This window comes from Terrapene carolina, unplaced genomic scaffold (genome assembly GCF_002925995.2).
Source record: "Terrapene carolina triunguis isolate 2854851 unplaced genomic scaffold, T_m_triunguis-2.0 Scaffold238, whole genome shotgun sequence".
Classification (NCBI taxonomy): Eukaryota; Metazoa; Chordata; order Testudines; family Emydidae; genus Terrapene; species Terrapene triunguis.
In genome coordinates this window covers 15482420-15495858 of record NW_020664589.1, presented here as the reverse complement: position 1 = coordinate 15495858, position 13439 = coordinate 15482420, and the positions used below count along the sequence as shown (strand labels likewise).

At 44.4% G+C, this 13439-nt stretch overlaps 1 protein-coding gene across 3 annotated transcripts in view; it reads left to right on the top strand.

The window, feature by feature from the left end:
- STRBP (spermatid perinuclear RNA binding protein) overlaps positions 1 to 13439 on the top strand; it is a 90604-nt gene that overhangs the window by 50149 nt on the left and 27016 nt on the right. For 2 of the 3 annotated variants that reach the window (XM_026657278.1, XM_026657277.1), the window contains exons 3-5: positions 3214 to 3431; positions 8530 to 8695; positions 10762 to 10906. In XM_026657278.1, coding sequence (XP_026513063.1) covers positions 3214 to 3431; positions 8530 to 8695; positions 10762 to 10906 — 529 coding nt within the window. The remainder of the gene's footprint in view (positions 1 to 3213; positions 3432 to 8529; positions 8696 to 10761; positions 10907 to 13439) is intronic. The other variant, XM_026657279.1, reaches the window with a different exon arrangement.

Here is a 13439-nt window from a genome sequence, read left to right as displayed (position 1 = left end):
TAATATGGCTGCATTAAAATTATTCTCCACCCCTAGCCCGTTATGGAATCTGTTAAAAGAAGAGTGGAAGGATTTTCTGACTCTGCTGCATTAAAGATGTCTCCACATGGTTTAAGCAAAGCAAATGGGCTTTGATTTATTGCTGGGGCCTTTTCTAACCGGAGAATGGAGCCTGGTGAGCCTGCAGTACATGAATTATTAAACACAAATGAAGGGGATGCTCATAAATAACCTTTTCTAATAAAACTGGCATTAGCAAGCTGTTGCAGAGTGTGGGTGACCTTGAACTGTGGATTGCATAACAAACTGACACTCCCCACCCACCCACCCCTTCCCCACAAGATCAGATGTTGGCTCTCTCTATATTTTAGTGTTCAAAATTAAAAGCCCGAGCTCTATGCGCACCTATTAATAGCATAGATATGATACATATGTAACCCGTACCCATTGGAGCATATTTGATGACTAAGTGAGGAGTCACTTCCAATCTGCCTGCTTGTATCTGTTACAAATTGCAAGAGTCAGAGACGCATTGAATTTGCAAAGCTGTGCAAATGTGAAGGGCTTGGAATGGTTAGTTTTTCTAAAATGCATTCAAGGAAGGGGGAAAACCCCACCCAATTAACTAATTCCTGAGAGCCAGCTGTTGTGAGTAATTTCAGCCTATTGATTTTTTTTTTAAGCCCTCTAAATGTTGTTGCTGTGAGACAGGGAGGAGCGAATAGGCGCAGCATTATATTTACAATAAAGTACTGTATTCAGATTTGAGTAGATGATTGCTAATGAAATCCATTAAAAATAACCCAGCCAAACACACATTAAGATTTCACCCTCTGTGGTGAGAAGAACGCTCTGGGGGAAAAGGGACCTCAGGGAACGCAGGGCACAGATTGGATTTTAAATGGAACGCTTGCTGGGTCCTATGAATTCTTGACCCAGATTCTCTTGCTTAGTACTTATTTTGCCATTGCCCGTTAGTGAGGTAACCATGTGTTTCTAATACACAAGTTACAGGCTTATCAGTTTGCCGCTGCTGGAGTATTTTCTATAATCCGTATTCACAAGCAGAGAGATTTGCGGAGGAGGGGGCGTACTTTAGGTGGAGGTGAATTAACAAATCCATGTCACCGATTGACTGCTGAGCTGCAGCAGCCTTTACCTGTGTCTTTTCTTGGTTTGTAATTGAGATGAGCGACAGCAGGGACCTTTGGGAATGGAATTCTAGTGTGAGAGTACTGGGAGGGGCGCTGGGGGAGCACTCCTCACCTGTGAACCAATGCGCTTCTCCCTGAGCCTGTACATTGCCTGTGGGATAGGAGAACTAAGTGCAGATTCAGCAATGAAACTGCTTGGATCCATTACAGGCCCTGCTGTCTCTGAGCTCAGGCATGGTTACAAGCTGTGAAGTAGGGGGAAAGATTCCCCTTCACTGCAGGATAAATGCAGTTTATGGAAGTAAATGATTAGCAAGAGGGCGGCAGGGGAAGGCCCTGTGATCCATGTACTGGGAATATTTTTGATTCTCTCCTGTTCATAGGGAACAGAGTAAAAAGTTCCCCGACACTGGTCTCTGAGCACCAGGGTTACATGTGGCTGAAGGGGAAACACCTGGTAGATAGTGGCTGCCCATGCTGGTTCACTAACTTTTCAGATCATGCATGTCTCGCCTGGATGGCATGGCAACTAGACATCTCCAATCAGGTCACAGGTCTCTGTGCCACCTCACCCGATTGTGGAACTCCGGGTGCCCTCCCTACAAGCCATTCTTCATTTGAGATCCTTTAACCCCTTGTTTTTTCTATTTGATTATTTTAATCTTTCCTCACAAGCGTAACCCTTCCCTTCCAGCCTCCTTCCTAGCCATTTTTCATGCTCTTCGCTGAATTCCCTCCTGTCTGTCAGGATTTTCCTAGTGATGTGTAGTTGCTCCAGACCCAGGTGCAATATCCCAGGGTTGGCAGCACCAAACTCATAGAGCGAGAGGCTGCTGGGCTGCCATGCCGTGGTGGGCTGCCTCTGCACCCAGCATGAGGGGAGAGCTGCCAGTCTTGGCATGTCTAGCCAGGCAGAGTTGTTCTCCCAGATTGTCAAAGCCCTGTACGCAGTGCAGCTTCTCTCAGCCTCCTCCCCAGGACACCTCTCTTCCAAACTACCTGCCCCAAAACAAGACCACTTCCTTGATGTGCATGGAGCTCTCGAATTTCCTCTTTGGAACCAGACCAGCTGACCCCTGGGAGCCACTCAGGGGCTGGGGGTCTGAACCAAAGGGACAGAGTACCCCAGAATGCACTTCCTTCCTTCGTAGTTACTATTTACTGTTTGTATCTCAGTGGTGACTAGGGGCCCCACCCAAGCTTAGTGCCGGTCTGTACTAGGTGCTGCGTGGACAGACATGGGCACAGCCCTTGCCTAGAAAAGCTTAGACAAAGAGAGGGAGGAGAAACCAGGCACAGAGGGAAAGTGACTTTCCCAAGGTTACACAGCAGGTCAGTGGCAGAGCCAGGAACAGAACCCAGGTTTCCTGCTGCTTCATTCATCCCCCTGCCTGCTAGACCTCCCTGGCTCTTTATGCTTCATCAGAACCATGGCTTTTTCCCCCCAAAATGAAACTTTCTTGGCGAAGTTATGCAAGGCAAGCACCCAACAATACCTTTATAAACCATTGCAGGTTGGATTAGCTAGGACAGTGCTTGACTGGTATTTCTGTGCATGGGCACTTCCAAGTGCATAGTCCCTGTCCTCAGAAGCTTACAGTTGCTATTGGGTGAAGCTGATAAACAATATGGGGAATAGCAGAAGGGAGTGAAAAGGCTGGTTCTGGAGATCTCATTTGTGGAGTAAAGGAGATAAGAGAAATTTCTCCTTCTTGCATTTTTCTAGCTCTGGACCCGAGTTTTTCTGCCTGTAGTTTGGGAGCTGATACAAAGAACGTTACAACCTACATTCATGATGGCCAAGTCACAGGCACAACGTGCTGTTGCACTTTGCTACCAGTTTATGCCGGTTTGGTTTTTTCAGTACTTCACATTTAATCGGCTGGGTCTCTCTACTTCAGGCAGAGAAGAGATATAAGTTCTGCCATGATTCTAGACCTTTGTTATCCTAAAATACTCCCCCGTCTATATTGGGGAGGATTCCCTTTCAAATAATGCCCTTCTCTTAATAAGCCAATAACTCTTTTTTTTTCCCTACTCTTTCCCACCTCTGTAACAGAGATCTATCCGATCTTTTGCTAATGATGACCGCCATGTTATGGTGAAACATTCAACCATTTATCCATCTCCAGAGGAACTTGAAGCTGTCCAGAACATGGTGTCGACAGTCGAATGTGCCCTTAAACATGTCTCCGATTGGATGGATGAAATGAACAAGTCTGTGAAAATCGAGGGAGATGGGGAAGCAAAAGAGGAAGCTGCAGAAAGTAATGCCAAGTGAGTGAGTTAAGCCTCATAATGAGCTACTGTACTACTATGAATGGATTTCTCTCCTGCTAAATAAGGGCCATAGTGTTCTTTGGCTTTGCTGGTTATGAATGTTCATAGCAGGAAGTAGATGTGTCTGGACTCTTTCTGAGATGCGAGCACATTGCGTGAGTGCAGAGAATGAGTAATGAATAGGAACCTGGTCAGGAGCTGTTCTCACTTTTAAGATGAAATGTTTTAAACTTGCAGTTAACAAATATAAGAAACAAACGCATCTTCCTGTAACTCCCAAATCTAAATCCACAAACATGTGACGTCAGAGCTGTTTCAGTTTAATGGGCAAAAATGGATTTATAAATGTGTATTGTTTATTCAATAGGCTAACTGCTCCAAAGGAGCCATTACTGTACATCGTGTCATTCTGTACTGCATAAAACATCTGTCGCTGCACATCTCTCTGTTCCTTGACATGGTGCCAGATTTTGCTCTTCTAGTTTAACTCTAACAGTTTAGGAAACAGCTGGAACAACTGGCCCCTTTTCAGGTTTTTATGGCTAAAGATCTCTAACTCAGGCATTCTTGGCTCTCTAGGGCTGTACAGATAACTTAGCTTCACACTCTGAGCCAGGTACGTGTTATGGCCAGTTTAGAGATGAGGGAACTGAGGCACAGAGAGGCTGATTTATCCAAAGCCACATAGCAAATCAGTGGCAGGACCCAGTCCTGTGCTCTCATCAGACCATACTTCCTCCAGTATAACGACCTTCTTGGGACATAATCTGATTGGATCGTTAACATAACATGGTCTGAGAGCCGGTTCCTGGATTTTACCTCTAACTTTCCTTGCTACAAGTGGTGGATTATAATGTGGGTTGCTGCTGGGTGAGTTTTGCACAGAGAGTTCTGATCTGGTTTTAAGATTGGTGTGGAAAGGTCTCTGTGATCCATGCTGATCTGCTACATTATCTGAAATCTCTTATTGTAATGGAAGGTCTCTTCTGATTTTTGGAGTCATGGGTAAATATATTGGGTAGTGCCCACAGGGTCAAGTGCTATTACCCAACACTAGATAATATATTTTGATGGCCAAATTCTGCTACCTGCCCTTGTGGTGAATATCACTTTACTCTGGGGGGGAGGGATAGCTCAGTGGTTTGAGCATTAGCCTGCTAAACCCAGGGTGGTGAGTTCAATCCTTGAGGGGCCCATTTAGGGATCTGGGGCAAAAATCTGTCTGGGGATTGGTCCTGCTTTGAGCAGGGGATTGGACTAGATGACCTCCTGAGGTCCCTTCCAACCCTGATTTTCTATGATTCTGTCAGTAATCTCATTGAAATCCAGGAGGACTAATTCTGGAGTTAAGGTACTTCTCAGTATGAGGTGAAGGTGGCAGACATTCGGCTCTGAGTCAGCAAGACCGTATCCTTAAGTGCTACTGTATTCGTTTATCTGGGCTGAAGATTTCATTTACTGGTTCAGTGTGAAGGAAGCAGTGATCATCAATCTGTCATAAAAATTACCATAACGAACCCTGATGTGCATTGGCAAATCCTAAATCTGACCATTCCCTATCGTGCTGGTAACAGTAACATAGTCTTTAGTTATTTCCAGGTCTCAACTAAAGTGTCAGTATAAGAGTGAGGGAACTGGGAAACAAAGCTCTGTTTTTCCTACTAGCTGGACATGCTCCAGTTTAGAAACAAGAAATGTTCCATATTAGTTGAGGAAAGCTCTGTATGTGAGCGCTCCCACGATCTGCTTAAAAATCCCAACAAATATGGTGAAATGGTAGAAACTCTCTCATGCACCAACATTGCTAGTCAAAAGTTTCTCCTTTGTCTGGATTTGCTTGATTCTGTCCTATGCACATTTCAAGGGCTTGGGGTCTCTGGGAAATGTGCTTACTCAGAGTGAAGTTTCAGAGAGAAGCCCTGCTAACAGGCACCATATAAACAGACTACAGTGAGCTAACTGAGATGCACTCACCAGTAGCCAGGTCAGCGCATCATGTTCTGGGCAAAGCAAACGCCCTACAAGTGGGCCTGCAATTTAGTTGTCTGTTTTCTGAGCACCCTTTTGTGACTAATAAATATTTCTCAGATCCCATTTCTGATCTTCTCAACAGTCTTGTGCTTAGCCGGAGCAGCAAGGTTGTCGCTTTTTAGTGCGAAATGTATGTGGAGAATAGAAATGGCAAAATTTTTAAATTTCATGATTTTTTTTACATAAATTAACATAAATTGGTTTAAGGGAGTGGGATTGTGTGGACTCCAGGGAATAATAGCAGCAGATTGATAGGCTACTTCCCTGGAGATGGGCAGTTAAGCTGTGTCATCTTCTGTGGAAGATAATTAACGTCCGTTTTCTGCTGAGCGGTGGACTTCCTTGATTTCTCTGACTTTAGGTGGGAGGCAATGCACATTGTGTCAGTAATTTCCAAGTGTTGTTGGCAGCATTTTACTTTCTGCTGTGGATAAAATAAGTGCAGAACGGGCTTTTTAAAACGGTTTTGGTGAAAGTCTTGGCTTGTATTAAGTGCTGTTGGCATAATCAAACAGCCTGACTTCCATGTCATGATTTTGTGTGCAGGATGTTTTATGTTCTTGCTGCGTTCTAAATTTAGAGGGCATTTTTATAAGTGCCCAGGTCCCCCCTCTAATAGATCTCCTGGCTACAGATGCTCTGACAAACAGTCAGCAGGCTGGAGAATAGCAGGTGTCAGGTGTCAAAGCAATAGACATGGAGAGTTTGGGCTATTTCTCTTCCTTCCCCCTCTCTCCAGCTGGTTTTTATAAAGCAAAAAGTCGAGAGCACTTTCTGTAGAATGTTGTATCAAAGCCAGCCGCTTGGACAGATCAGCGAGTGTTGCCTGCTGGCCTTAAAGGTATGGAGAATTTACATCCATCCCTGCTCCTGCAGAGGAGGGAACGTGGTGATTGGAAGAATTCTTACAAGCAGCAAAGCAGGACAAAACTGTGATGGAAACTAGGGCAAAGACTAATCCAGGCTGCTAGCTGTGTGAATCTCCCCTTCTAGCTGTGACTGGTGCCATTTCTCCTTCACACCGCCTGCCTCCAGCCAAACTGACCTGGTGACTAGCTGGCTGCCAGCACTAGCTCTGGGTGGGGGAAATGTGGGCATGTCCGGACAGTTGGGCTTGCCTGAATGCCTTTCCTTTACAGTGAAGAAATCTCAGCTGCAGCAGGTCTCTTTTCCACTAGTCTGGGCACAAGAATCCAGGGGTAGCTCTGAACCCACCCTTAGCCAGAGTTTAACAAACTGACGTAACGCTGGCTCTGGGACTTCTTGGCCAAATTTAGCAGATTGCAGCCGGGAAAAGTTTACACTAAAACTAGCAACCTGATTATTATTCATTGTAAACATTTACAGTGCAGTTTGCATCTTCAGCATGCTGTGCAAAGCATTACCAAACGGTTCCTCCCGTGCCAGAGAGAGGCAGGTGTTTGCCCTGTCATCGCGTATGAAACGAACGCTGTCCGGGCAGCTCAGGCTTTGTGAAAACAGACAAAACCTAGCAGCATTAAAAATGTTTCTGTGAACTTTGAAACTCCTCAGTGGAAATACTTTTTTTAGTATGTGGTGGATTATTTTAGAAATTCCCATGCAGGTTGACAAGGATAAAAGAAACAATTCAAGCTAAACCCATCACACCCTGCAAAATAGTAAGTTGGTCACTCTCAAACCATTTTTAAAAGAATTATTCTTCCCTGCCAGATTAGCAGCCAAATGCTGCAGCATCTGGCTAATTTTCTAGAACCAGCGAGTGAAAGGGATTTACAACTTCTAATGACTGGGGCACTGCAGTGGGAGTCAGGAAACCTGAGCTCTATCCCCAGCTCTGCCACTGATCATCTGGTGTGACCTTGAGAGTGTCACTTTCCTGTCTCTGCCTCCTTCCTTCCCACTCTGTGTCTCTGCTGTTTAGGTAATAGGAGACAGTCCTTGTCCATCCGTTCCAAGTGTACCCAGTTGTGCCCGTGTAGGTGAAGGTAGATGTATGAGAGAGGCTCAGGGTGCACTATATGATTGTGGATCTCAGAGGGTGTCTGATCAGATCCTATCCCGGAGTGTGATGTTCAAGTGCCACTAACTGCACAGCTGCCTCTATCGCTGAGGCTGTTTTCACCACCCAACGCTTACAGCCCTTCCCAGGGGGTGTGGAGCACAGTGATCTGCCACTAGCTAGTGCTGCTGCATCCAAGAGGCAGCTCTCCGGAGTGCCTGCGTGTGAATGGCAGTAGGTGTGAGTGCTGCTCTTCTGTTTCCCTGGATTCCTGCTGGTTTGTGCACTCGGGGGCTGCTCAATTGCTTGTTGTCAGCACTCAAAGCTGAAGTGTCGTTTATCTTGCTTTGAAACCTATGACATTTACTGTGGCTCTTGAGTCTCCAGAGAAAACCAGGAAAATATTTAAGTCTGATTCCCCAGCCTCTGATTCTTCTATTTTCAGTGGTGAGAATTTTTGAAGGGCTCCTACAGGGAGGATTGCTTGAAATGGGGAGCCTTCCTAAAGTATCTAGTGTTTGCAGTATTCACAAAGCTACAGAAATGGTTTGCACAATATTTTGAAGTTACAAGCTTAAAAAAATACACGTAAAAGAAGTTGTAGGCCCCTGCTGTCGGGCGTGCTGGGGCTCCCGCTGTCAGGCGTGCCGGGGCCCTTAGGAGCATAAGTCTCGTTGAAAGACAATGGGGCTTAGGCTCATAAGTGTCCAAGTCACTTTTGAAAATGGGTCTTAGGCTTCTAAGAGCTGTTCTGAAAACTTGACTCCAGGCTCGTGTGCGCTCTCCTTCTCCTGCAGTTAGGCAGTGAACTGCTTGGAGCTTCATAACTTAATCCAAACCTTTGATTCACAATTCTGTGACTACAGAAGCGTTCCATGCATGTTCACATTCGTTTCCATCATTTTCCTGTTGGCTACTTGCAGAAAAGCAGTCAATGCTTTTCATGAACCTGTCACTGATGGGTTGCAGAAATGCTGGAATTGTTTCCATCCGTCTCTGTTCCCTTGCTATAATAGGGTGGTGGTGGCAGTGGGTTAAGTGTGAAAATATCACTGTAATTATTCAGACATGTTTCATTTCCAGGGATCAAGGTGGTCGGACCTTATGTGGTGTGATGAGAATTGGTTTGGTTGCAAAGGGCTTGCTGATAAAGGATGACATGGATTTGGAGCTGGTTCTCATGTGCAAAGAAAAACCCACAAAGACCTTGTTATATACAGTCAAAGACAATCTCCCAATCCAAATTCAGGTAAGTTAATTCGGGTAGTCCTCCAGCTCTGATTGATAGCACTGCAAGACATAGTCAGCTAAAAGCTGCACTGGGTAAAAGCTGAAATTAATTTGATACCAAGAAAAATACAAGTGGTAAAGGTACAGAGAGCAAAGACTGTACTTAGAATCTAGGACAACGGCTAGAGCTTGAGAGACCTTAACCTGATGGGTAGAAAGGCTATCCTCAAAGCCGCCTTTGCTAGTCCTTGTTCCTGACATCAGTCCTGCTATGCCCTCCAGCTAACCTTCCTATTGGAGAATTCACCCATCGGGACTCCCTGCTCTCACTCCTAACACAGAAATTAAATGGGGTCTTAGATCTCCCTTCTCCTGAGCATGTCAATCTGGCTCACTCTGCCCAGTGTGTTGAACTTCCCCATTACAGAAGCTTTGTCCCTCAGCTCTGTGTTCAGCTCGGTGATTCTGAAGTGACAATAGGTAAGGTTAAGAGTTTGTCATGGTTATTTTTAGTAAAAGTCACCAACGGGCAATAAACAAAAATTCACGGAAGCCTGTAACCTGTCTGTGACTTGACTAAAAATAACTGGGTGGGGCAGGGCTGATGGGAAGGAATGACAGCTGGAGTCGTTCCCCCCCCCCCCCCCACCACAGGGGGCGGGCACACAGTCCTGACTCTGACCCCAGCCGCAGCTCCAGGGGCGATTGGGGGGCACGGGGGATGCACAGCCGCAGCTCCAGGGGTGGTAGAGGGAGGAACGCACAGTCATGCGGGTGGGCAGCGCACAGCCCCGGCTTCAGTTCCAGCTGCGGGAAGGGATGCACAGCTCTGGCTCCAGCCCCAGCTTCAGCTGCTGACAGCTGAAACCGAAGACGTCACGGAGGTCCGGTAAAGTCACGGAACCCTAAATCATACCCTTAACAAGAGGCCATTCTGAGCGGTCAGTGGTCCTGGATCATGATGAACCCTTGATATATATGTACTTAGTTTTAATTTGTACCTTTTTGTTTTGGTGTGTAAAAAAGCATCCTGTGAACAGACGCAGCCAGTACCACCTCTTATTAAGGGAGCCCAGAGATATAGCTTCCTTTGACGCACCCCTGGGCCTGAATAATTAGTCCAGCCTGAAGCTCATGACATGCACAATTGCCTAGAGCCTGTGCCCCAACAAATACCCCTTGCAAGTAGCTTTCTAAACTAGGTGATGAAACTCATTCTCCCGCCTTCCTGGCTTGCTTTCTTGTCTCATGTTTATTTCCACATACAGCGTACACGTTTCTACCATTCTTGGGAGCTATACTTCCCATTGTTCATTTGTTTGCACACAAGTTTTCAGGTTCTATGGAGGCAAAGTCCTACTCTGCAGACACAGCTGTCTCTGTAGCTGGGGCCTGGTGGGGACATGTAGGGTAGTGGAGAGGGTATGTTGCTTGCCTGTAACAGTTTTTTTCTGGAGGAAGTAAGTGCCCTAGATTGATCTCCCTATTTGTAAAGACATGGTGATTAGAAAGGGTAACTCTTACATGGTCTCTGTGGTTCCAGTTCTCTAAGCTGGTCCATGTGGATGGACCCCATCTCCTACAGAGTCCCATTGAAGCCAGCGGGGCTCCATGCAGGTGCCGAGGTCTTGTCCAGGCAGATCGGCTGGTAGGACTGGAGCCATTTATTTGCTTGCATCTGCTGCTAATTGTCAGGATGGTGGTAGACTGCCAGGGGTTTTGCATTTAGAGGCAGCATTGCCGAGAGTTAGATCCTGTAAGAGCTACAATTGCTGGCAAGTAATTCACCCTTGGGCAGCTTCAAAAGATGACTGATCACTGTCTGCACAACGAGTGGGATGCTGTAGTGCATTTATGCTGCCACCATTTAGCGTTTTTCTGGTGAACAGCTATTTACGTTGTTAAAAATTATTTACAACTTATCAACTCTTAGCTGAGGGTGGAGGGGCAGTGCCTGGCAGAACCTGTGTATTGTAGCAATGTGAGTTCAGAGGTCATCTGCAAGGGGCAAATGTTTCTTTAGGAGATGCTGCCTTTACCATGGTTGATTGGGGATTTTTGAAAATGTTTCTTGATGCCTTTCAGAAACTTACAGAAGAGAAGTACCACGTGGAGCAGTGTGTGAATGAGGCCGCTATTATTATTCGTAACACAAAGGAGCCCACCCTAACACTGAAGGTGATACTTACATCCCCTCTCATTCGTGAGGAAACGGAGAAGAAGGATGGAGGTATATAGAGAGAGTCGTTTTCCTGCTTCCCTCAGAATTTTCTCCGAAAGGCTTTCTGACCGTGTAGCACAGGGTTAGTTAGGGAGTGAGGTCTTGTTTTTGTTGTATACTGTGTGTCATCGTTAGCTTGGCTCACCTCTATCGGTTACAATGATTGTTCTTTAAACAGTCAGCAACCATTTAATTTTCACATAAATATATGTAAAATTCCTTTTGCCGTGCAGAGACAGCATTATTATAGCCTTGACTCAGACACCAATTAGATCTTGTCTGAAAGAAAGCAGAACTAGTTATTAGTTAATAATTAAGTAGTGCCTGCACAGTCGTGTTTTTAAATTAAATCAGTCAAATTGGACTGGTTCATAAAATTATTCCTATTGTATAAAACTGCTCTCTTAAAATGCAGTTCCTACAAAGCTGTCTCTCTTCCTGGCACACAGAGTTTGCTCATTATTGATGTGTGTATGTGTTTCTATCTTTAAGGTAAGAACTTCCTAACTAGGATACAGTTGAAGTTAAAGCTAAAATACTGCACTTCACTTCTGAAGTTAATGTTGTACCTACTGTCCTGAATGTAAAAATATATTTGGAAAGTATGCATCCTAATTCTTCCCCATCCATTCTTCCCTCTCTGCTGGGGACTTGCAACTTAGCCACAAGAAACTCTTAAGAAGCGTTGACTCTTAACGTCTACGAGATTGGAAAGAAACCAAGCGTAACACACAGAGCGAATGCAGCCGTGTTTTATTTTATTGTAATCTTCTTGTCAATAATTTCTGCTTCCGCTTCCCAAACCTATGCTTAGAAACTTTCCACTGGATGATGTCAGACCTTTGACCAACTGGCCACTCTCTGTCATGACAACTGAGGCAGCTGGGCCCATGTGGGCTAGGGAACTCCCTGTTGCTCTTTTCCCATTTCTAGACTTGCCACAAGTCCCTTTGCTTATTCCCCCTTCCCACATGAAATACCAATACACTGAGAAATGTTGGTCAGTTTCTCTTCATTTTGTGGGGAGAGGGCAGGAAGGATTGATTTTCAAGTGAAATACAGCACTTAGGCAGCAGTTGGAAGTGCAAGAATCTTGCAATAGAGATGAATAGCAAAGATTCATTAATAAAAATGTCCAAGAATTCCCAAATCACGAATGAGGCTCTTGTGCAAAAACACAATGGCTTTTCTTTAAAACAAAAGCCAGATATTTGCAGACTACTGCACATTTTCTTCAACTTCCTGGCAAGTGCTGAGTTGAGGTTTGTTTCCATTGCGACAGATACACACTCATGAGACTGAGCACAAAAATTTATGGGAAGGTATTTTTAACATCACTGTGTGCATGCAGTTTTGCACAAATGTTTCTTCCTGTGAGATCCCTTTCAGGAGGGGATAGTGCCTTCCTCTGCTGGAATAGAAACCTGGACTTCATTAATTTGGGACTCGTCTGCTAAGCTGAATGAGGAGATTAATTTTCACACTTTCTTGTTTTAATATATTTGTCGTTTTGTTACTGATTTAGGATATTAAAATGTTTTTCAAAACTTTGTTCAAAAACCTTGCAGTTCACCTCTTAAATATAAAGATTGTCTCTGCAAATTTGTGATAGTGCTGGTAATAAGAGCTGTTGTTAGATCCACCCCTACCATAAAACTGATGATTGTAAACTGGTTAACACACCTTGTTCTGAAGTCCAGATTCTTTTGTAGTTGGCTTCAGTTTCACTCCCTAGTTTATCTGAACAAAGAAAACTTGTAATATTCCCCTTCATAAGGGGGAATCAAACATTTTTTTTCTTACTGTATTAAGTAACCAGCTAGAGGGGGAAGAGAGAATTTTTCAACTGTCTACAACCACTTCTAGTCACTTTGAGCCGTTTTAGATTTACTAAGTGAATAAAGTTTCAAATCTAATATCAAGGGGAAATATGTTGAAAAACTATTCAGGAAAAATAATTTAATATAAAGGGAAAATATTGCAACCCTTCCTTTGATGCTCCTGGACAGTGCCAGCCAAATACACGTGTATTTCATATGTCATTTTAAAAACTATTCCTCGCTTTTCTTTACTTTTTTCTGATAGAAAAGCTTTTCAAGTTCTTCATAATTTGCTTTTCATCTTGCTAGTAAGATGAGCCATTCTATTCCGGCTGCTGCTTTTCTCTTTGTTCCTTAGTTGGCAGCTGACTAGTAGTATGCTAAGAGGCTGAGGGAAAGGCTGGGTGAAACTGACCAAGATTTCCAGCAGTATGGTTTGATTACAGTCACTAATCTATCCTCTAACCAAATAAGCAAGGTTAGGTGCAATGGAATTCTTTATCAGTGCTTCCATTTGTTCTGTAGGAATGTCGCGTGTACCTTCATGCCCTGATGTCAGAGTGCAGAGAACAAACATTCCTGGGTTTCTCTTTAGTCTCCCCCCTCTTTTTTTTTTTTTTTTTTTTTAGAAGTATTAATGCTTAAAATGTAGTGTTTGTTCTATTTGTTTTTGCTGTTTGGTAGTAAAAACAAATACCAGACCAGTGTGTGTGTGCATTTCA